This window comes from Malaclemys terrapin, chromosome 8, assembly GCF_027887155.1.
Source record: "Malaclemys terrapin pileata isolate rMalTer1 chromosome 8, rMalTer1.hap1, whole genome shotgun sequence".
NCBI classification, from domain to species: domain Eukaryota; kingdom Metazoa; phylum Chordata; order Testudines; family Emydidae; genus Malaclemys; species Malaclemys terrapin.
Window position 1 is genome coordinate 37,522,034 of NC_071512.1, and position 21,665 is coordinate 37,543,698.

General features: G+C 40.9%; 2 protein-coding genes across 3 annotated transcripts in view; both read left to right on the plus strand.

The window, feature by feature from the left end:
- The first annotated feature begins 1,274 nt into the window (after nt 1–1,274).
- On the plus strand, nt 1,275–5,626 carry LOC128841815 (uncharacterized). Its single transcript, XM_054037252.1, has 2 exons — nt 1,275–1,606; nt 2,307–5,626. Exon 2 carries the CDS (start codon nt 4,475–4,477, stop codon nt 5,339–5,341), a length of 867 nt encoding a protein of 288 aa, XP_053893227.1. The 5' UTR covers nt 1,275–1,606; nt 2,307–4,474; the 3' UTR covers nt 5,342–5,626.
- A 3,588-nt stretch (nt 5,627–9,214) lies between these two features.
- Nucleotides 9,215–21,665, plus strand: part of LOC128841801 (protocadherin alpha-C2-like) — a 323,141-nt gene continuing 310,690 nt past the window's right edge. Inside the window, exons 1-2 of one of the 2 annotated variants that reach the window (XM_054037233.1) lie at nt 9,215–11,770; nt 11,999–12,185. In XM_054037233.1, the coding sequence (XP_053893208.1) occupies nt 9,398–11,770; nt 11,999–12,022 (2,397 nt within the window). In that variant the 5' untranslated portion in view covers nt 9,215–9,397 and the 3' untranslated portion in view covers nt 12,023–12,185. Of the gene's footprint in view, nt 11,771–11,998; nt 12,186–21,665 lie in introns of those variants that run through there. The other variant, XM_054037229.1, reaches the window with a different exon arrangement.

Sequence of the window (21,665 nt, forward strand, 5' to 3'; positions counted from 1 at the left end):
AGAGGACATATTATAACTGTGGCAAGACCTATATTTTTCCTTGGTTTTTAAATTACGGAACCTGATCCTATAACAACATCCTATAAGTGCAAAAGAATCAGTAGAAAATATGGGTTTGTGGCTTTTATGACATTCCCACATTTATCTTCCACTTCAAATTTCGGAGCGTTTCCTATGGAAGGGATGTTTGATTTGATCTACACTTTCAATGCTTCTGTTCTGATAATATGCTTTTATCTAATTACTAAAATTGTAATATCCAGTTTGTATCCAAATAATATTCAGAACAAGACCCTAATGAATTAAGTGTTTTCCAAATCAACTGTAAATACACACGGGTTTCAGTGAAATTAATGTTAACCATTAATTTTATTCTTGTTTTTCCCTTATCAGGTAGATCATATTTCTAGTTAAAGAGGATAACATTATACTATTTTATGGGTTAGTTTAATTGTCTTTATATCCATGTATCAGAATGAATAAATAACAACATACACGGAGCTATACAATATAAAATAACTTTCTAAGACGGGGCTGGATGAACATATTTATAGATGTCTACCCAACTTCAGAACTGTGGATCTCCTTTCAAATTCCGCCTCAGCAGATGCTATCAGATGGTGCCTTTCATAAATAGTCAAAAGGAATTCATGAGATGTAGGGGCATACCTCCAGGGACTGTTCACTTGCGTGCGGGGTTGCTTGGTCCATTTTAACAGGAAACAAGATTGTGAGCACAGTTCCTTAAGCATAGTGGCTGCTATAAAATCCAGTTACCTTTTTTGGGGTAAAGATGCCTCTCCCAAGACAGGAGCAAACATTCTGCTCAATGAAACCACAGGCCGGACTTTATTCTGGGCGTAATGACGTTTTCCATATTTACATATTATATAAAATTATATATTTTAGGATTTTTATACAAAACTTCAGTATTATAGGAGTACATAAAAGCAGAAATATTACAGCTATTGCACGTTTTATGAAGCATTTTCTTAATAGAGGGTTTGATGTTGCGATTCATTTAGAGCAATTTTTGGTTTAGACTCAAGATGTCGCTGTTGTCTACAGTTACGGACAAGGATAGCTGATGATTTTTCTCTTTCACAATGCAGTCAGCAAGGCAAATCACTAAAGACAAAGCTCACCACACGAGTAAACAGACAAAGGTAAAACAAAGATATTTTCAAAGGAATGTATTTGTATATTTTAATTATTTCTTTATTTTATTGCACAATATAGTGAACCATAGAGAGGCAGGCAGAGACAAGAAACGATCTTATTGCCAAGCCTTTCTGAAGCGGTTACTATGAAGAACAGAAGCAAACTAAGATGTCGGACTCAGGGCTGGTATTTCAGAGCCCTATTTACTTCATTCTGGTTCTGTGTGTCTGTCGCTGGAGAGGGTCGTTACTCAGTTTCTGAAGCTCTAGCCTGGTGCCTTTTATAGGGAATATGGCCGAGGATCTGGGACTGCATATCAGAAACCCGCCAACTCTCAGGCTGCGGACTGTGTCAGGAAAAGAGAAAATTTGTGGAGATGAAAATGCAGAATGGCGCCCTGATCGTCACTGTGAGAATGGACAGAGCAGAGCTGCGTGGGCAGACAGTAAGTTGTGTGCTGAAATTTGAGATTGTGGTTGAAAATCTTGCAATGTAGTATGTGGAACTAGAAATCCTGGATGATTTCCCCACGTGGCTGAATCTGTTTTAGTGGGCAGTGTATTTCCTATAGTAGGGCTCAAGATCCTGATATCGGTACTGATTCTTTGGCCACATATGAGATTAGGGCAAGTTCACACTTTGCTTTGAAAGTAGAGAATCGTGGCGAACGTAATACAGTGCCAATTTTAATACTGGAAGAGCCATTGTACAGAGAAAAAGGATCGACTCAGAATCTAACAGCAGCAGCTAAATACAACGGGGCTCCCCAAAGATCTGGCACCCTCCATATGAGTATCATAGTGCGGGATTCTATCAGTAACTGCCCTGCATTTGATGAAAACATCTACAATGTCTGCCTAGTGGAGAATGTGGACAAAGGCATCCCGGTTATTGACTGAATGCTACCGATTTAGGAGGAAATGGAAGGACATTTTTGGCAGCAACACTACAGTCAACGTTCAGAAAATGTTTTCTATCGATCCTGATAACGGGGAGTTAGGGGTGAAAGGTGAAGTGAATTGTGGACAATTGGGAATGCAGGCGCGGGAGGGAAGTCAGTTAGCATTGCACAGTTCTTGTAAAGGTTGTGAATGGCAATGACAATGTCCCAGCAGTGACGGTAAATTCTCTTTCTATCGGGAAAGGCACTCCAGCCGGGACGATGGTCGGTCTGCTCAGTGTCATGGGCCAGGACTCCGGGGACGATGGGAAGATCAGCTGCCACATTCTTCAGAACGTACTGTTTCAGCTGACGCCCCTGCTGATAAAACATCCTTCTCCTTGGTGACAAGGCGCTTTGGTCAGAGAAGCGGCCGCCTACAACATCACTGTAGTCGCGCGGCTCCCCTCCCCTATCTAGCAGGGAAACCCTCCGAGTGACAATTTCCGATGTAAATTACAACGCCCACTGCTTCGAAGTGGCCTCTTACACCACTGGTTCTCAATCTGAGGTACCTCTACCTCTGGGGATAGGCAGAGATCTTCTAGGGGGCACATCAACTCATCTAGATATTTGCCTAGTTTTACAACAGGCTACATAACAAGCACTAGCGAAGTCAGTACAAACTAAAATTTCATACAGACAAAATGAGGAAGTAAGTACTTTTTCAGTAAGAGTGTGCTGTGACCTTTTTGTATTTTTATGTCTGATTTCCTAAGCAAGTAATTTTTAAGTTAGATGAAACTTGGGGGTACACAAGACAAATCAGACTTCTGAAAGTAGTCTGGAAAGGTTGAGAACCGCTCTCTTACACTGTCTGTGTGTCGGAGAATAACTCTGTGGGCTTATGGATTTTCTGGGTGGCCATTGTGGACCGTGAGATAAAGACCCCAGCGAAAGTTGCTTTATACCATAAATGACTTCTTCTTGGCGCAGCTAATCCTGGAACCCACAAGGGGAGAGGTAGTTCTTGTTTAGTCCTAAATGGAGCACAGGATCTGCTCTAAGAGGTGACTATAGCTGAACTGCACAGTAACAGCAACCATAATATAATTAAATTTAACATCCTTGTGTGCGTGTTGGAAGAGGGAAGACAGCAAAGATGCCCACCACAGAAGCTCATCACAGTAGCATTTAACTTCAGAAAGGGGAACTACACAAAAATGAAGAAGCTAGCTAAATGGAAATTAAAAGGAACAGTCATAAAAGTGAAATGTCTGCAAGCTGCATTGGAACTTATTAAATAAACCATAATAGAGGATCATTAAATATAGACCCCAAATTAAAAAACATAGTAAGAGGACCAAAAAAGTAGGGCCAATCAGAGGGTGGGCCAGGAGGGCCATTTTTTCTGGGCCTCAAGCTCAAAAGGAGCCTCAAATTTAGACACTTGTTAAATTTTTTGGCATTTGATAAATTTTGCAACTTGTTTTTATGCGCATCCCTATTGGAACAAAATGTGACACCTCTCAGCTTAGAGCTGCAAATTTAAGCATATAAGAGATGTGATTTGGTAAAAGACATATTTTTTGATAACTGATATAGATTTTGTCATATTAAAGAGTTTAAAATGTTCATAAATATTAATTAAAATATATCGGTTCTGATGGCACAAGATTAGACCATGATGAATGTGTCCTCTCAGATCAGCTGATGATATAAACCAACCACTACCAGTGGCTGGTGCTGGATCAAGTGCCTGTTGAAAGGTAGAGAATTGTTACATTTTAGTGTCTTTATAGTTTTACATCTAGTTGACTAAGGAATTATTTATGTGTGAGATTTCCTCATTATTATCTTCATAGGGTAGCTAAAAGAGGTGACTGGTTGGTTAGATGAGCCATAGCTTGGTAGCTTGGCCATCATCATAGGCTTTTGTAGTCTATAGGCCCAAATTCAAGGTGAAAATTTGTGAGGACAAACTTGTACAGTGAGTTTTGTTTGAAAATTTTGGACATTATCCCTCTGTCTGTATCCGTGTCTCTGTTTGCTATATATATGTCATCCCTTTGTCTTCAGTTCAGCCTATTATATTATATCTTGTGTGCTTGAGTTTTGATTCAGTGATAAGGATGTCTGACTGTTTCATTTTGTGTTCTTAATTAGTATTCCTTCATTTTAAGTCTTTTCAGCATCTGTGTACCATTCAGCATTTGTGTACATGTTTACAGCAGAATATTTCAAGTGTGGATAGGCTACATATTTACTTTAGAACATTTCAGGTGTAAATGAATTGAAGAAAGGTATATTTTGTTTGATAATTTCACGAGAAAAACGGGAAAAGAAATTGCTGATGGAGTACTAGCAATTCTAGAAGGTTTTAAGTTAAATTTTCAAGTCTGAATTGGTCAAGCCTATGGCAATGGATCTAATATGGCTGGGAAGTACAAAGGTGTACAAGCAGTTCTGCTTGAGCATAATTCAAACTGTATTTTCTCCAGCTGTGGAAACCACACACTAAACCTTGTAAGTGTTGACTGTGCTGAATCATGCAAGGAGGCAATTACTTACTTTGGAACTGTTCAGCAAATGTACAATCTCTTTAGTAGCAGTCCACAAAGGTGGGAAATTCTGAAGAAATATCTTCTTGTTTCACTGCATGGGATGTCCAAAACTAGATGGTCTGCACGGATTGATGGTGTTCAACCAGTTGCACAGTATTTGAATTCAGCGAGGAAGGCTTTAAATGAGCTTGAATCTCTCAATCTCACTGCACAGGCTGGAATGGAACTTCAGTCTATTCAGAAGCACATGTCCAAATTTGAATGCATTCTGATGTTATCTTTGTGGATGAAGCTACTTACAATGATCCACCAAACTAATCTGGTAATTGAAGCACACAATGCTACACTTGATGTTGAGAGGGATAACATTGAAAGTCTTATAAATGACATTCAACAGATTTGTGAACAAAGGGATGCGATCCTGACTGAGTCCAAATTAGTAGCACAGAATATTGGCATTTCATCTGAGTTCTCCGCCAATCGCAACTTACCCACTGAATCTGATGCAGAGCAGCATTCTAGGGTCAATGTGTTCCTTGTCATCATTGACTCTATTCAGTCAGGTCTTACACATCGATTTGAGTCACTGCAATTAATTTGTACCCTTTTTAGGTTTCTTTGGCAGTTCAACAGACTGAGTAATGAAGATCTACTTTCTGCCGCTGAACAATTTCAGCAACAGTACAACAAAGAAATCTCAAAAGATCTCAGTGACGAGACATTCTTCCTCAAATGAATATATTCCATGAACTTTAAATTGGATTGCAAGCTGAAGGAATTGCTTCAAGAAATACTCAAACTTGGACTCTCTGGGGTGTTTGCATTGTGTATTTTTGTCAATTTGCCTGCATGAGTGGATTCAGGTGAACGTACCTTCAATGTGTTGAAGCAGTTAAAGAAATATCTCTATTCAACTATGGGACAAGAGCATTTGAATGGGCTTGCCATGCTTAATATCAACTGTGACATTGCACAAAAGCTAGATTTTTCCTCAATAATTAGTGCATTTGCACAGAAAAAGGCTAGAAAAGCATTTGTTAAATAAAAAAATTCTAATTATGTCTCACCCTTTTTTTTGGTGCCTTATTTTGTTTTCATGTGTCGTCATTTTTTATTTTTATTATGGCTAGGGGCCTCAAAAGCTGGAAGTGGCCCAGGCCTCTCTGGACCTCTGAGAGGGCCTGCAAAGAAGTGCCACCATTGATAAACACCAAAGTAAAAAGTGATTAGAGGCAAAAGACATCCAGCAAAAATTGGAAGCTAAATCCTACTGAGGAAATACAAAGGAGCAAAAACTCTGGTGAGTCAAGTGTAAAAGTATAATTAGGAAGGCCAAAAAAGAATTTGAAGAGCATCGAGCAAAACTAAAAGCAAACTTTTTAAAAAGTAAACTAGAAGCAGGAAGTACTTTAGTGGGGCCATTAGGCAATGGAGGTGCTAAAGGAGCACTCAAGGAAGACAAGGCAATTGTGGAGAAGCTAAATTAATTCCTTGACTCAGTCTTCACTGCAGCAGATGTGAGGGACATTCACACACCTGAACCATTCTTTTTACATGACAAATCTGAGGAACAGCCCCAGACTGAGATGTCAGTAGAGGAGTTTTTGGAACAAATTGATAAATTAAACAGTAATAAGTTACCAGAACCAGATGGTATTCACTCAAAAGTTCTGAGGGAACTCAAATACGAAATTGCAGAACTATTAATTGTAGTATGTAACCTATCACTTAAATCAGCATCTGTTCCAGATGACTGGAGGACACCAATTGTTAAAAAGGCTCCAGAGGTAATCCTGGCAATTATAGATGGTAAGACTAACTTCAGTACCAGGAAAATTGGTTGAAACTATAGTAAAGAACAGAATTATCAGGCACATAGATTAACCCGGTTTGTTGGGGGAAGAATCAACATGGCTCTTGTAAAAGGAAAATCATACCTCATCAATCTATAAGAATGCTTCTTTTGGTGGGGGGAGGAGTCAACAACCATGTGGGCAAGGGTGATCCAGTGGAAATAGTGTACTTGGACTGTCAGAAATCCTTTGACAAGATCCTTCGCCAAAGGCTCTTATGCAAAGTAAGCAGTCTGTGGAATAAGAGGGAAGGACCTCTCATGGATCAGTAACTGGTTAAAAGACAGGAAACAAGGGGTAGGAATAAATGGTCAGTTTTCAGAATGGAGAAAGGTAAATAGTGGTGTCCCCCAGGGGTCTGCACTGGGACCTATTGTTCAACTATTCATAAATGATCTGGAAAAGGAAGTGAACAGTGAGGTGGCAAAATTTGCAGATGATACAAAATTACTCAAGATAGTTAAGTGCAAAGTAGAATCAGGGCTAGCCGCCCCAAGCAAAAAAAAAAAGAGCACTGCCCTGCCGTAACAGCGCCCCCTGAGTGCCGCACCACACCGCCCTGCCGAAACACCCCCCTGAGCGCCGTGATGCCAAAACACTCTCCCGAGCGCTGCGCCACCAAAACACCCCCCTGAGCGCTGCACCGCCAAAACACCCCCCTGAGCGATGCGCCATCCCGCCAAAACACTCCCCCGAGCACCGCGCTGCTGAAACACCCCCCCTGAGTGCCACTCCATGCCACCGAAACAAAAACAGCCCACCCCCCCTGGGTGCTGCCTGGCCGAACCAAAAACAACAACAACAAAAACCCTTGAGTGCTGCCCCGCGGAACCAAAAACAAACAAACAAACAAACCCCGAGCGCCCCCCGCCACCCCAAGATTGGTTGCCCCTTACAAGGTGCCACCCCAAGCACATGCTTGGTCGGCTGGTGCCCGGATCTGGCCCTGAGTAGAATGCAAATAATTAGAAAGGGATCTCAGGAAACTGGGTGACTGGGCAATAAAATGGCAGATGAAATTCAGTGTCGATAAGTGCAAGTAATGCATATTGGAAAACATAATTCCAACTATACATACAAAATGATGGGCTCTAAAGTAGCTGTTAAAACTCAAGAAAGAGATCTTGGAGTCATTGTGGCTAGTTCTCTGAAAATATCCACTCAATGTGCAGTGGCAGTCTAAAAAGCTAACAGAATGCTAGGAACCGTTAGGAAAGGGATAGATAATAAGACAGAAAATATCATAGTGGCACTATATATATCTATGGTACACCCACACCTTGAATATTGCATGCAGTTCTGGTCACCCCATCTCAAGAAAGATATAGTAGAATTGGGGAAGATACAGCAAAGGGCAACAAAAATGATTAAGGGTATGGAACATCTTCCATATGAGGAGAGATTAAAAAGACTGTGACTGGTCACCTTGGAAAAGAGGAGACTGAGGGGGAATATGATAGAGGTCTATAAAATTGTGGATGGCATGGAGAAAGTGAAAAAGGAAGTTTTATTTACTCCTTCACATAACACAAGAACCAGGGCTCACCTAATGAAATTACTAGGCAGCAGATTTAAAACAAACAAAAGGAAGTCCTTCTAAACACAAGGCACAGTGAACCGTGGAATTCGTTTCCAGGGGATGTTGTGAAGGCCAAAATTATAACAAGGTTCCTAAAAGAATTAGATAAGTTTATGGAGGATAGGTCCACCAATGACTATTAGCCAAGATGTTGTAAGGATGTAACCTCATGCTCTGGGTGTCCCAAGTTTCTGATTGCCAGAAGCTGGAAGTAGGTGGGTCAATAATACATCTTAAATTTATTATTTATGTTACCATACCTTAATGTAGCATGATATGGCAGTGTGTAGAACCATGTGTGTGTATGTGTGTAAGTTTTTATGAATGTAGTATTACATGAATTTCACAGTAACTGGTTTTTATTGTATGTATATTATCACTTATAAGAAAATGAGGCTAGCTACAGTCAAGTGTTATGTACTGAATTGGCAGGACAACCTTCAGCGTTAGATACGTACTTTGAATTAGTTAAACTCCTCAGCTATCTCGTCCCGTGTGGGAACAGGAACAAGTCTGATATAATATATACAGTGAAACAGCCAAGGCATTCTATCACAGATTGGACTCAGAGACTAGGTATATGCAGTTGTTATAATTACGAGATGTTGACAATAGAGTGGAGATGAAAGTATAAGTGAGCCTCAAACTCATGACCTGATTGAAAGCAGCCAAAGGTGAACTTTAAATTAAAGTGTAAAATTTAGGTTGGGATTTTCAGAAGAGAGTTAGCCCCCTAAATCCCATTGCAAGAAAATGAAAGTTAGGCAACAAAATCTCACCAAAATCCCAGCTTCCATCTTCAAAAGGATCATTTGTCACATCAGCTCTTGCTATCCCTGCCCAGTGAAGTGGCAGGTGTTTTGGTTACAAACAACAGTTTAACGATTTGATTAATGTTCAAAGGTTTACATTGATATGGTGTCAGGTCACTTCTACAACTAAATATAACCTGCCTTCCCCGTAGACTTTTGTTGTCGTTAGTGATGAAGAAAATTAATTTCACTTTAATTTTCAGAGCCCACAATGTATCTGTCAAGTATTCACCTTTTAATTCCACCCTCTCCCCCCGAAAAAAGGCATAAAAGGAAATAAACGGAAGATCACAATTGTGAAGCAAAGAAGCTGTTTTATGTATGAGGAAAAATGTAATGCACACAACCAGCCACATGATGTCGCACTCCACCTACGAAGAAATTGTAAGGCAAAAAATCAAAACCGCTCCTCTTTTTATTGAATACGCAGTCAATCAGGGGTTCAAGAGGACAGCAAACATCGTGGCATTGGAATTAGAATACCAATTTCCAGAGGCTTACACATTTTGTATGAATTGGCTGTATATTCGAAGAAATCGGCGTCCGCGATGGCAGTTTTCCGGCGAGACGCCCTGGTAATCAGGCAGCTGCTGCGGTTGGTTCTGTTACACACGGCCTGGGAGGTGGGCAGCGGCCAGGTCCGTTATTCCGTGCCGGAGGAATCCAAACACGGCACCTTTGTGGGCCGCCTGGCCCAGGACCTGGGGCTGGAGGTGGCGGAGCTGGTGCCTCGGATGTTCCGGATGGTCTCCAACGGCAGGAGAGACTATTTCGAGGTAAATTTGCAGAACGGCGTTTTGTTTGTTAATTCGCGAGTAGACAGGGAAGAGCTGTGCGGCCAGAGCCCCCTGTGCGCCATTGACCTGGAGGTGATAGTGGACAAACCCCTGAGGATATTTCACGTAGAAGTCGAGATACAGGATATAAACGACAATGCTCCTGTTTTCTCAATAAATGAATTAAATCTGTTCATATCAGAATCGAGACTGCCGGGTTCGCGTTTCCCACTAGAGGGCGCTTCTGACGCAGACATTGGTACAAACTCTCTGCTAACCTATAAACTCAGCCCTAATAAATATTTTACTTTAGATGTACAAGTGAGAAATGACCATAATAAATTAGCAGCGCTTGGGTTAAAGAAAGCTCTGGATAGAGAGGAAACCACTGAGCATATTTTATTACTCACCGCCACTGATGGGGGCAAACCGGAGCTCACGGGCACAGTTCAGCTGGTGATCACTGTGCTGGATGCCAATGATAACGCCCCTGTATTTGACAAGACAGTTTATGAAGTAACTGTGTTAGAAAATACAGCTAAAGGGACATTAGTAATCAAACTTAACGCCACCGATTTGGATGAAGGGACTAACAAGAATATTTCGTATTCGTTTGGTAATTTTGTGCCTCCCATTGTAAGAGTGGCGTTTAACCTAAATTCAGATACCGGTGAAATCAGGGTGAAAGGAGACCTAGATTACGAGCACGTTGAGTTATATGAAATTCGAGTTGAAGCTCAAGATAAAGGTCACCAGCCAATGACGGGACAGTGCAGTGTTTTACTACATGTTTTAGATGTGAACGATAACGCCCCTGAGCTGGCCGTGACTTCCCTTTCTCTGCCGGTTCCGGAGGACGCTGCCCCAGGGACAGTGGTGGCTCTTATTAGCGTCTCTGACCGGGACTCGGGAGACAACGGCAAAGTCACCTGCTCCATCCCCCCGAACCTGCCCTTTCAGCTCATCTCCACCTTTAAGAATTATCACTCGCTGGTGCTGGCGGAGGCCGTGGATCGGGAGCGAGTGTCTGAATATAAGATCCTGGTGACAGCCAGAGACGAAGGGGCCCCGCCTCTCTCGGCCAGTAGCAGCATTTTGGTGCCGATCGCGGATGTGAACGATAACGCCCCTGCTTTCCCTCAGCCCGTTTACACGGTGTTTGTGAAGGAAAACAACCCGCCCGGGGCCCATCTCTTCACCGTGTCGGCCTCGGACCCGGACCTGAGGGAAAACGCCTTTGTGAGCTACTCGGTGGTGGAGCGAAGTGTGGGAGAGCAGCCCCTGTCCAGCTACATCTCGGTGCACTCGGAGAGCGGGCACATCTATGCCCTGCAGCCCTTTGACTACGAGGAGCTGCAAGTGCTGCAGTTCCAGGTGAGCGCGAGGGACGCCGGGTTCCCGTCGTTGTGCGGGAACGTGACTGTGCAGCTCTTTGTCCTGGATGAAAATGACAACGCGCCCGCAGTGTCCCCGGCTGGCTCCGGCCGCGGCTCGCCAGGGCCCGAGCTAGTTCCGCTGTCGGCCGGCGCAGGGCACGTGGTGGGCAAGATCCGAGCGGTGGATGCGGATTCCGGTTACAACGCGTGGCTTCGCTACGAAGTGCAGGAGCCCAGGGCTGCGGGGCCTTTCCGGGTGGGTGTGTACAGCGGGGAGATCAGCACCACGCGGGCCTTGGAGGAGGCGGACGGCCCCAGCCAGAGACTCGTGATCCTGGTGAAGGACCATGGGGAACCGGCGCTGTCAGCCACAGCCACTGTCAGCCTGTCCCTGGTGGAGAGTCCCCAGGCTGTGAAATGGGACTCGAGGCAAAGGGGCGGGATCGAAGGGCCCTTGGTTGACATGAACGTGTCTTTAATGATCGCCATTTGCTCGGTGTCCGGGCTGTTTGTGCTGGTGATTGTCGTGTACGTTGGCCTGAGATGCCACCCGGGTCCGGAAGTGATGTGCGGGCCTGGGAAAGCCACCGTGGTGTGCTCGAGCGAAGTGGGGAGTTGGTCCTATTCCCAGCGCCAGAGCCGGAACTTGTGTGTAGGGGAAGGCACTGCCAAGAATGACCTCATGGTTTTCAGCCCCAACTTTCCGCACTCCTGGGAAAATGGAGAGGCCGGGAAGGGGCAGATTCTCACACCAAATGCGTCTGGCCAGGTGAGTTTCATGAATTTGTTCTATATTTTTTTAATAAAAAAAAAATTCCTTAATGCATCTGAAGAAATTAAACTAAGCTGTATTGCTTTATAAGCCACTTTTTCGCTCCATTAAATTTAGGAGGACAGTTTCAACATTATTAATGAGAGTGGTAATTATTTCTGAGTAAGAAATAATAGTAATAATATATATAGTGGATGAAAATGGTTGTTCTTCTCTCCTCCGAAGGTGACCAGTCAGAGATACTTCTGAGGAAGGTTCAGGGAGCTCCATTGTTATTCTCTCCTCCGAAGGTGACCAGTCAGAGATACTTCTGAGGAAGGTTCAGGGAGCTCCATAATGGGCAATTATGTGGAAACCTGGCCTATAAGTGAACCCCTGACGCATAGATATTGATTTATGTTATGGAAGATTATGTTTTTGTAGCTTTTAGTGGTATTTTATTCTTTCTAAACTAATTGTAATTTTGAATTATCTAGACACACCTTCCATCTTTGATTGTTTCTCAAGAAACTGTTGATCTCTTCAGTGTCTAGAGGCAGTGAGTTCCACAAGTCGATAATGTACGGCTAAAATGTGTTTTATTTTATCAATTTTAAATTGGTTCCTCCTCAGTTTCACTGAATGTTCTTTTGTTCTTGTATTATGATAAGTGATAAACCAGAATTTTTCACAGATATTTGTTTGAATAATTCATTATATTGTATGGTTCTTTCATGTCCCCAATCACTCATCTCCTCTCTCAACAGTCCTAATCCTTTCAATATTACCTATTTTTCATTCCACCTCGCTCGACTAATTTATTTAATTGAGTTGATTCAGTGAACATTTTAATGGGGGAAAGGTAAATAGCTGAAATATTTTTTGTGAGAACAATGCCCTAAGTTGTTTTTCTGATGAATTATTATGTATACTTTAGCTTTAAACATGAGTAGATATTGTATCAGTTACTGTTAGTCACAATTGATAGGAAATTGAAATGTTGACACGGTTACCAAAAAATCATATCGAGCTGTAGAGATTTGTGGTTGACAATTGCATCTTCAAAGAAGCGGTAGTAATAATAAGATTATTGTTCTAAAGTTATCTTCCATTGCATAATATTAGCAGCTCAACAATTTTCTACCTCTACATAAACTTTAAACTGTGCAACATGTTTAGAGTGCTAGACAATTTCAGCAGAGAAATGCCAAGGGAAGAAACAGCTTTAAATTACAGTTTATTTTCTTGTTTGGAGCTGGTAATAGGAGATGCAAACAAAGCAAATGTGAGCCAAGCATTGGCTGGCTTTCAAACAAATATTGACTTTTAAAATATGTTGCTATAAAAGTAATTATTTCTTGCGGTGTAATTTATTTCAGAAAGAAGATTAAATATTGTGACTTTATATTTGAAGGAATTCAAATGATTTCAGATATTAGGATTATGCTCCTGAAATTTCCACTCATTTCCCTTGGTAATCAGTATATACTGGTCATAATAATAGTCCTGATCTTCTTCTCATTTATTCCTGAGATCAATGGAGTTATGGAATGCAAGAGAAAAAAATTGTCTGAATATTAATTTGCTGGAGAGGTTGCAAGTAGCTATAATATGAAGATCATGAAAATGTAATTATATTTATAAGTATAGAAAGTCATTTAAAAACTTTATGGGATTTTGGTGCTGAAAAGAGACAATGGAAAATTTTAGGAAAGAAAACTGTGATTTTATAAATTAAAGGGAAATTGTACTCTTACTTCTTCCATTCAGGGTAGGTACTAAAAACTGACCCTAGATGAGAGAACATTCATATGTAAGTTTATATAGATTGTATCGAAAAATGTATTTATATTAAAAGTACAAACTGAAGCATTCAGGCCATGAGGCAACACTGCTAGATTTGGGTGAGGCATGCTTTGTAAAAAATGCTCCTAAATGAAAAGGGATTTTTTCTTTTAAATCAATAGAAAACAAACACTTTTGGAAGGGTCTTTCTACAGTCACTGACTGTAACTCTGATTTGAAGAATCTGCTAAATTAAAAAGTACGCCAAATCCTTCTCTTTTACTTTCAGACAGTATCTGAATTGCTGAACTGCTGTACTTTTGTTAAGAAAACTCCTGTTTGTGAATAATTTCTGAAAATTATGTTGTGACAAATGGCATTTTCTGTAATATTTTCATGTGTTTCAGTTTCCTTCTGTAGTTAGCATTGTTACCCAGTGGATACAAAAGGGACTTGGAACAGAGTAGGAGACATGAGATGTTTGTCTCCTAGCTGTATGGGGTGGAATGAATGGGTCATGAAAGAACTGGTTGAAACTGACAGAGATAAACAGAGGCTCCAGAAAGACCATGAGACCTCTCTCCCCACCCCACGCAAGGACTGAAAAATTGACATCTAATAGCAGGAAACCTTGTTAGGCAGAACATATGAACTCAGGTGGAGAAGAAAGGAGAAAGGTATCAAGTGACTGGAATAAGGGCTGCCCTTCGGAGAGACACACAGCTGTTACCTGGGACTGAGGATCAGGGAGAGAGCCAGAGCCAGCTTGCACTGGCTGGGCCAGGATGGACTATGTCTTAATCTTTGCAACTCTTTGCAACCTAAGGATTTCTATATGCTGTGTGCCAAGTGATTCATACATTATTACCTTGTTTTGAAATGTCTGCCTGCTGTTGCTGAAAATATTCACTGAAAGCCTTTTGCCCTGAAGATGGACAGTGCAAGCCTTCCATCAGAGTCTGTCTTGCCTGGATTTGCTACAGAGAGGCACAGTGATCACTGGTGCCTGAAGGCTCAGTCTCAGCGTTTTGGAGGCCATGGGCCTGCTCCTGAGGAACTGTGTGAACCCTTGGGGTTTGGCACATTAAAAGGGTCACTGTCAAGGGACTAGTTATTGCTGGAGCATAAACCAGACCCTGTGGATCCATGACAGATGTCACTGTCCTTTTAGGTGTACAATCTTCTCTTCAGCCTCCAGAATGACATTGCAGCCATTATTTAAAATGGCTGCCTAACAATATCTTTTCAAATTGGATCATCCTGTTAACATTCTTCAGAAAGAAATTGAAAGAGTTTAATAATTTATCTGGAGGTATTTAAAGGTCCATAAAAATAATAACTCTGGTCAAAATTCAGAAAGAAGGTATTAGAGATTTTTACAGATGATAAGTATAATTTAAAAAGTTGCTGGATAAATGATTCATATGGACAGCAGTTCTTTGCCCTAATCAACTGATATATAATTTATTCCAGATTATTGCTTCACTATGGAGGAATTTAGTAATAGTTTTTAAATTAGTTTTACATAATCCTTCAATATTATCTGTAACTGGTGTCCCTGGGTATTTAATTTTCTCTCAAAGACCCAAAGATTGTAAATGCAGTATCCTATTTTGGGAGAGTCCAATCAGCAGTATTTCTGTTTTGTGTAGTTAATTTTGTTTCCTAAAACATAGAAAATTAATCTAGAATGCAGACATCCTCGATGATAGATTATAGGGGCTGGAGTGTGAGTGTTCATGTCTAATGGTTAGAGTCAGGCACATGGAACCAGAGCTGGGGTCAGAGTCAGGTGCCAAGTCAAAGGTCAGAGCTGTAGTCATGTGTAGGGACCTGGAATGAGTCAGGAAGGGAGGAATAGAGAGGGATCTTGGATAAAGATGACAGAAACCAGGAACAAGCAGAAAGGCAGGGCTCAGGCAAGTAGGTAGGGTCCACAGTAGCAGACAGCTAGGAATTAATCTAGTTCCTCAGACAACATCTGTGCCTCTTTCTGGTTTAGATAGAGCATCCCAGACAATTGGTCAGCTGGATATCTCCCCCAGTAAGGAGTTTTGTGGGTGGGGCCTTTGCAAGATAGAGCTTCACTGGCTCCCTTCTCAACTGGGTCAGGTGAGCTGCAGGGTGGTGGCCTTGGTGTGAGGACTGTGTAGGGACACCCGGACCCAAGGACTGTGATGATTACATAGATTTACATGACCGTGTTAAATAAAGCATAATGGCATCATCTTAGAACCACACTTTCTGATGTATCCTGTTATAAAAGCAAATAATAGAGGAAACATTGGGTATGCCTGGTACATTCTTCTTTCCAACTTTATAACATTAGTCATGTAGATCAGAAATATACCACTGAAAATTAAGGCTGGGTATAAATATTGTTATACATTGAACTAAGAAAAAACACACAACCCGGTCAAAAGCCTTCTGAGCATTCGAGAGAATGAAAGCATTGCTTGACATTTTAAGGTCCAATGGTGATTAGAAAAGCTGCTTCCAGTTATATGTACAGATTTTTCAATTCTAATAGCATATGTCAAACCGTTCTACAGTGGCTCAAGAGAGTGGCTACTAACCTCAGTGCAGTGTTAGAAACCAGGCCACAAACTCCAAACTGGCTGTGAGTTCTATGCTTAGATTTAACCAACCAATTATCAAGTGTAAACTCCTCAGACACTATAACAGCCTTAACATGGAGTCACAAACAGTCTGATCTGTCTTTCCACCAAGGGAAGCTTACCTATGGGATAGATGATTCTCAGGTTACTCCCAGTCTCAAAGGACCAGTCACTTACCTCAGGTCAGTTGCGCCTTAGATCTCAAACCAAAGACAACACTTGTAGCCAATCCTATAATAAACTATCAAAAGATTTATTATGTAGGAAAAGGAAACAAGAGAGTTGTTTACAAGGTTAAATGAGATTAATATATATACACACAAGATAAATATATATACACACAAATGAGTTCCAATCTTAAATTTCAAAAAAATAATAGAAGCTTTTATAATAAGCAAGCTCTGTATGTCCTGTAGGGCTAACCCAGGCTAAGCACTGGGGATCTTTTGCTCATCCTTTTCACCTCAGAGTCCAAGCAGCATAAAGATACAGTTCCTTCTTGTGAGGGGTTTTTATCCCTTCCCTCCTTCTGCTTCAAGTGCAAACTTAGCTGATTGGAGGAATTCACTTGAACCTTTCCTCTTCATTGACAGGGAGGAGTAGGGAAGAAGAAGGGGGCATAGAAAGGCAGGATAGAGCAGAACAATCAACAAAATGTTTTATTCTCTGATGTTCCATAATAGTTTATCTGGTGTCAATGGGCCTTTTTGTCAGGTGGGACATAACACTTTCTATTGGAGATTAGTACTTCATACTAGTTAATACTTCTCTCTTGTCCCCTGACTTATACAGTTACATAGGCTCACAATGTAAATGTTCAAATATTACCTTACAACATGGGATATGGATGTTTTAAGTGAGATTAATTCCTGCAGCAACAAGCATTCAATAAAGTCTAAACACTAAGCGCATTATTATAATTCTAATACCTATTTTAACAATACTAACACAGAGATGAACCAGACTGATTTAAGCTATTTCTTTCTTGTCTTTGCTTTGAACATACTTGTGTGTTAAGTTTAACCAATGCTAATTCATTATACTGTTTGTTTTTATTCTATTTTAACTCATTCTTTTAGGTTATTGATTTTATTAAAGGATAAACTGGCTTATTTCCAAAGGTTTTAATCATCCTTCTATATCTGTGACCTGCTGGCTTCTTGAGATCCTGGAGATTTTCTTCTGGTTATGTCAATAATTCCAGGGAATGTGTGGCATCTTCTGATTTTTGAAATAAGGAAACATTTAAAAGTATCCAAAGCATTTGAGGGTATGAGAAGGCCTGTGTGCGATGCACTGTGCAAACAGTTCATTAATGATAGTCCTTGGCTCAGACAGCTTATACTATAAAATGGAGTTTACAGTCTGAAAGACTTAGGCCTCTAAGAGCTAGAAATAATAATGTTTTTTTCCCTTTGTGATTTTAAAAACAGGATCAAATGCCGTACTTTTACATTTGGTGTGTGCACTGGTTTAGAGTGTAAGTGGTTGACCCTGGCAAGATGAAGAACCTTTTCCCTATCCTGGAAATGTAAACAAGTTTCCTGTAATAGTTTTGGGCTGGTTGATTCTCTGGACCCTTTCAGATCAATGACAGCTGAGGTGACCTTAATGATTTCATTAAAAAGGGAGCCCATAAACTGAAGCATGTTACACTGGTCTACAATTTTTGAGAATTCGTCTGCTTCAGAGATAAAATGTGCTATTTATTATGTATTTTGATGTGCTGAATTCAAATATGACAATTAAAACAACTGATTGGCTACTGTTTCTAAGATATTTAAGTTTTTACATTTTATGTCTATGTATATTGTGTAGATAGTAGAGTTTTAATCATAAATTGTAAACCTAGGTCTTTTCATGTGTTTATGGTTGCTTTACATGATAATATTTCACCTGTCCTGTTTATGTAACACTTTAAAAATCAGCAAAAGGGTTATATAAATAAAATTTATTATGAAACAAAAGGCAAAAAACTATTATGTACGTAGTTTAGTCTTATTCAGTGTCTACTCGGCGCTTCTTGGCTTGTCTCTTGTATTCATTAAATGGAGCATCTCTTGTCACTGTCAAGCAATAGTCTGCAAGCATTGATGGGCTCCATTTGCCCTGATAGCATTTCTCCATTGTTGCAATGTCCTGGTGAAATCGCTCGCCGTGCTCGTCGCTCACTGCTCCGCAGTTCGGTGGAAAAAAATCTAGATGAAAGTGCAAAAAATGTATCTTTAGTGACATGTTGCAACCAAGGCTTTTGTATGCCTTGAGGAGGTTTTCCACCAACAACCTGTAGTTGTCTGCCTTGTTGTTTCCGAGAAAATTTATTGCCACTAACTGGAAGGCTTTCCATGCCGTCTTTTCCTTGCCACACAGTGCATGGTCAAATGCATCATCTCGAAGAAGTTCACGAATCTGAGGACCAACAAAGACACCTTCCTTTATCTTAGCTTCACTTAACCTTGGAAATTTTCCGTGGAGGTACTTGAAAGCTGCTTGTGTTTTGTCAATGGCCTTGACAAAGTTCTTCATCAGACCCAGTTTGAGGTGTAAGGATGGTAACAAAATCTTCCTTGATTCAACAAGTGGTGGATGCTGAACACTTTTCCTCCCAGGCTCCAATGACTGTCGGAGTGGCCAATCTTTCTTGATGTAGTGGGAATCTCTTGCATGACTATCCCATTTGCAGAGAAAACAGCAGTACTTTGTGTATCCAGTCTGCAGACCAAGCAAGAGAGCAACAACCTTCAAATCGCCACAAAGCTGCCACTGATGTTGGTCATAGTTTATGCACCTCAAAAGTTGTTTCACGTTGCCATAGGTTTTCTTCATATGGACTGCATGACCAACTGGAATTGATGGCAAAACATTGCCATTATGCAGTAAAACAGCTTTAAGACTCATCTTCGATGAATCAATGAACAGTCTCCACTCATCTGGATCGTGAACGATGTTGAGTGCTGCCATCACACCATCGATGTTGTTGCAGGCTACAAGATCACCTTCCATGAAGAAGAATGGGACAAGATCCTTTTGATGGTCACGGAACGTGGAAACCCTAACATCACCTGCCAGGAGATTCCACTGCTGTAGTCTGGAGCCCAACAGCTCTGCCTTACTCTTGGGTAGTTCCAAATCCCTGACAAGGTCATTCCGTTCACCTTATGTTATGAGTTGTGGTTCAGAGGAGGAGGATGGGAGAAAATGTGTGTCCTGTGACATTGATGGTTCAGAACCAGAAGTTTCATCCTCTTCCTCTTCCTCGTCTGACTCAAGTGAGAATGATTCTGGTGCATCAGGAACCGGCAGTCCTTCTCCGTGGGGTACTGGGCGTATAGCTGAAGGAATGTTTGGATAATGCACAGTCCACTTTTTCTTCTTTGACACACCTTTCCCAACTGGAGGCACCATGCAGAAGTAACAATTGCTGGTATGATCTGTTGGCTCTCTCCAAATCATTAGCACTGCAGAAGGCATAGATTTCCTTTTCCTGTTCACCCACTGGCGAAGATTTGTTGCACAAGTGTTGCAGCATATGTGTGGGGCCCACCTCTTGTCCTGATCTCCAATTTTGCAGCCAGAATAAAGGTGATAGGCTTTCTTAACCATAGTGGTTATACTGCGCTTTTGTGATGCAAAAGTCACTTCACCACAAACATAGCAGAAGTTATCTGCACTGTTCACACAAGTACGAGGCATCTCTGCTCACTTTGGCTAAAAGAAATGTGTCCCTTTGCAAAATCAAACACTGACAAATAAGAGAGCATGACACTGTATGATTTCTAGAGCTGATATAGGGCAATTTGTTCAGCAGAGTGATGTAAGCTTCGTTATGATTGCATCATCCATGACTTCTAGGAATAACATGATGCAATTCATATCATGTATGATGCAATACCAGCTTCAGATTGCATCATTCATTGTTTTGCCTAAAAAGCAAGTACTGTCCAAACCCAGTCATAGATTTATTCATAGATCCAGTCAAAGATATATTTTAGTCATTTCTGGTTCAAATTGAGATCCCTTCCCTTTATAACTCACTTATCCTCTGCCATTCCCAAGTCAAGGGTCGTATATACTGACCCAATAGCATATCTTGAAAACTAGAGCCAATCAACAATTTTAAGCATCATTTTTGTTCTCGGTGACCCAGAATTAGTAAAGTTTGACTACATTTATTTCAGAAGCATTTTGGCTGTAGAGCACTGTATTGGCTCCTTCCATTTCTGGTAAATGAATTAAATGCCGAGTAGAGTTTCTGGCGGTTTTCTAGGTTACATGTTTGATAGATACTTTTAAATAATTACTCTGAATCTTGCTGATCTTTATTTCCACTCTGCGGCTTTTCTGTATTCAAGCTTTCCACCTCTTAATATGAAGTGAGCTCCCACTAGCCTTTCCTGAGGGCCCTCTCTGCCGTTTCATATATTTCAGGATAGCTAAAAGAGAACCAACCTGTTCTGAAAGTTTCATGTTTCCATTGTGCAATGCATTAATAATTTCCATTACTTTCATTAAACTAATTCACTGGCTGCTTGATCTATTGGACTGCAATGTGTCTGTGTCGTGGAGGGCTCAGGTAGGGTGTTGTAAGAGGATGCCCACCATCAGGTGGATTCTGACTGGAGAAGATCCGAATTGCCATTCCACTATGTTTTTGTTGACTGGTTTTAAGTTCATCCATCTTCTAATCTAGAGGGAAAGTTCTGGAGGGCATTTGAGTTGCTTTCTAGAGGCGAGGCAATGCTGGGGGAGCAGAGCTCTGGCTGTAGCGATCTGTCACAATATAGAGTCACTTGATGTCTACCCAACAATTTATATTTAGAAACACAGCTAGAGATTTTGCAAAATGTATAGTATTCATACGTCTGCAATAAGAACACCGGGCATGAAGTAACGGTATGGGGATATTTATTCAGAAATACATCAACTTACAAAATAAAACGAGCACCCAGCTGGGAAAAAGGGAAAATTTCCCTTGTATTTTCACATTCACTTCACTAACAATTACTGTCACAACACCTAACTTACATGTAGTTGTAGTTAGCAGGCCTGTTATAGTTCATTGTGACTTGTTAGTTCCATTCTGTGGTACAGTCATTGCCTGTAAAGGGACTCACCAATGCATTTTGTAAAATAAGGTGGAAAGTTTTCAAATGAAAGTATACTGTTTTAGAACCCGAATAAGAATGATGTATTACTTTTTCTTTTATTGAACACCTTTAAAGGCTTTCCATCTTTCACTTTCTGCATTCAGATAAGTATAAAAACCATATTATATATTTACAGTCAGCTGATACAGTGATTTCCTCCTTGCAAAAGAGAAAACAAGTATTAGAGATCATTAATTTAATTACTAACTTGGCTAACACTAATATTGGGGGCGGATACCAGACTACAAGAATCTCAACTCGGGGATGGCAAAAAAATTAGACGTCATGTACTACAGCCCACAGTATCGGCATTGCTCCAGACTTTTAACGATTATTCCGACTGAAATTAAGTTCCAATGATAG

What these genes read in the sequence shown, in the direction of transcription:
- LOC128841815 (XM_054037252.1), top strand. Translation starts at nt 4,475, where the DNA reads ATGGCTGGGAAGTACAAAGGTGTACAAGCAGTTCTGCTTGAGCATAAT.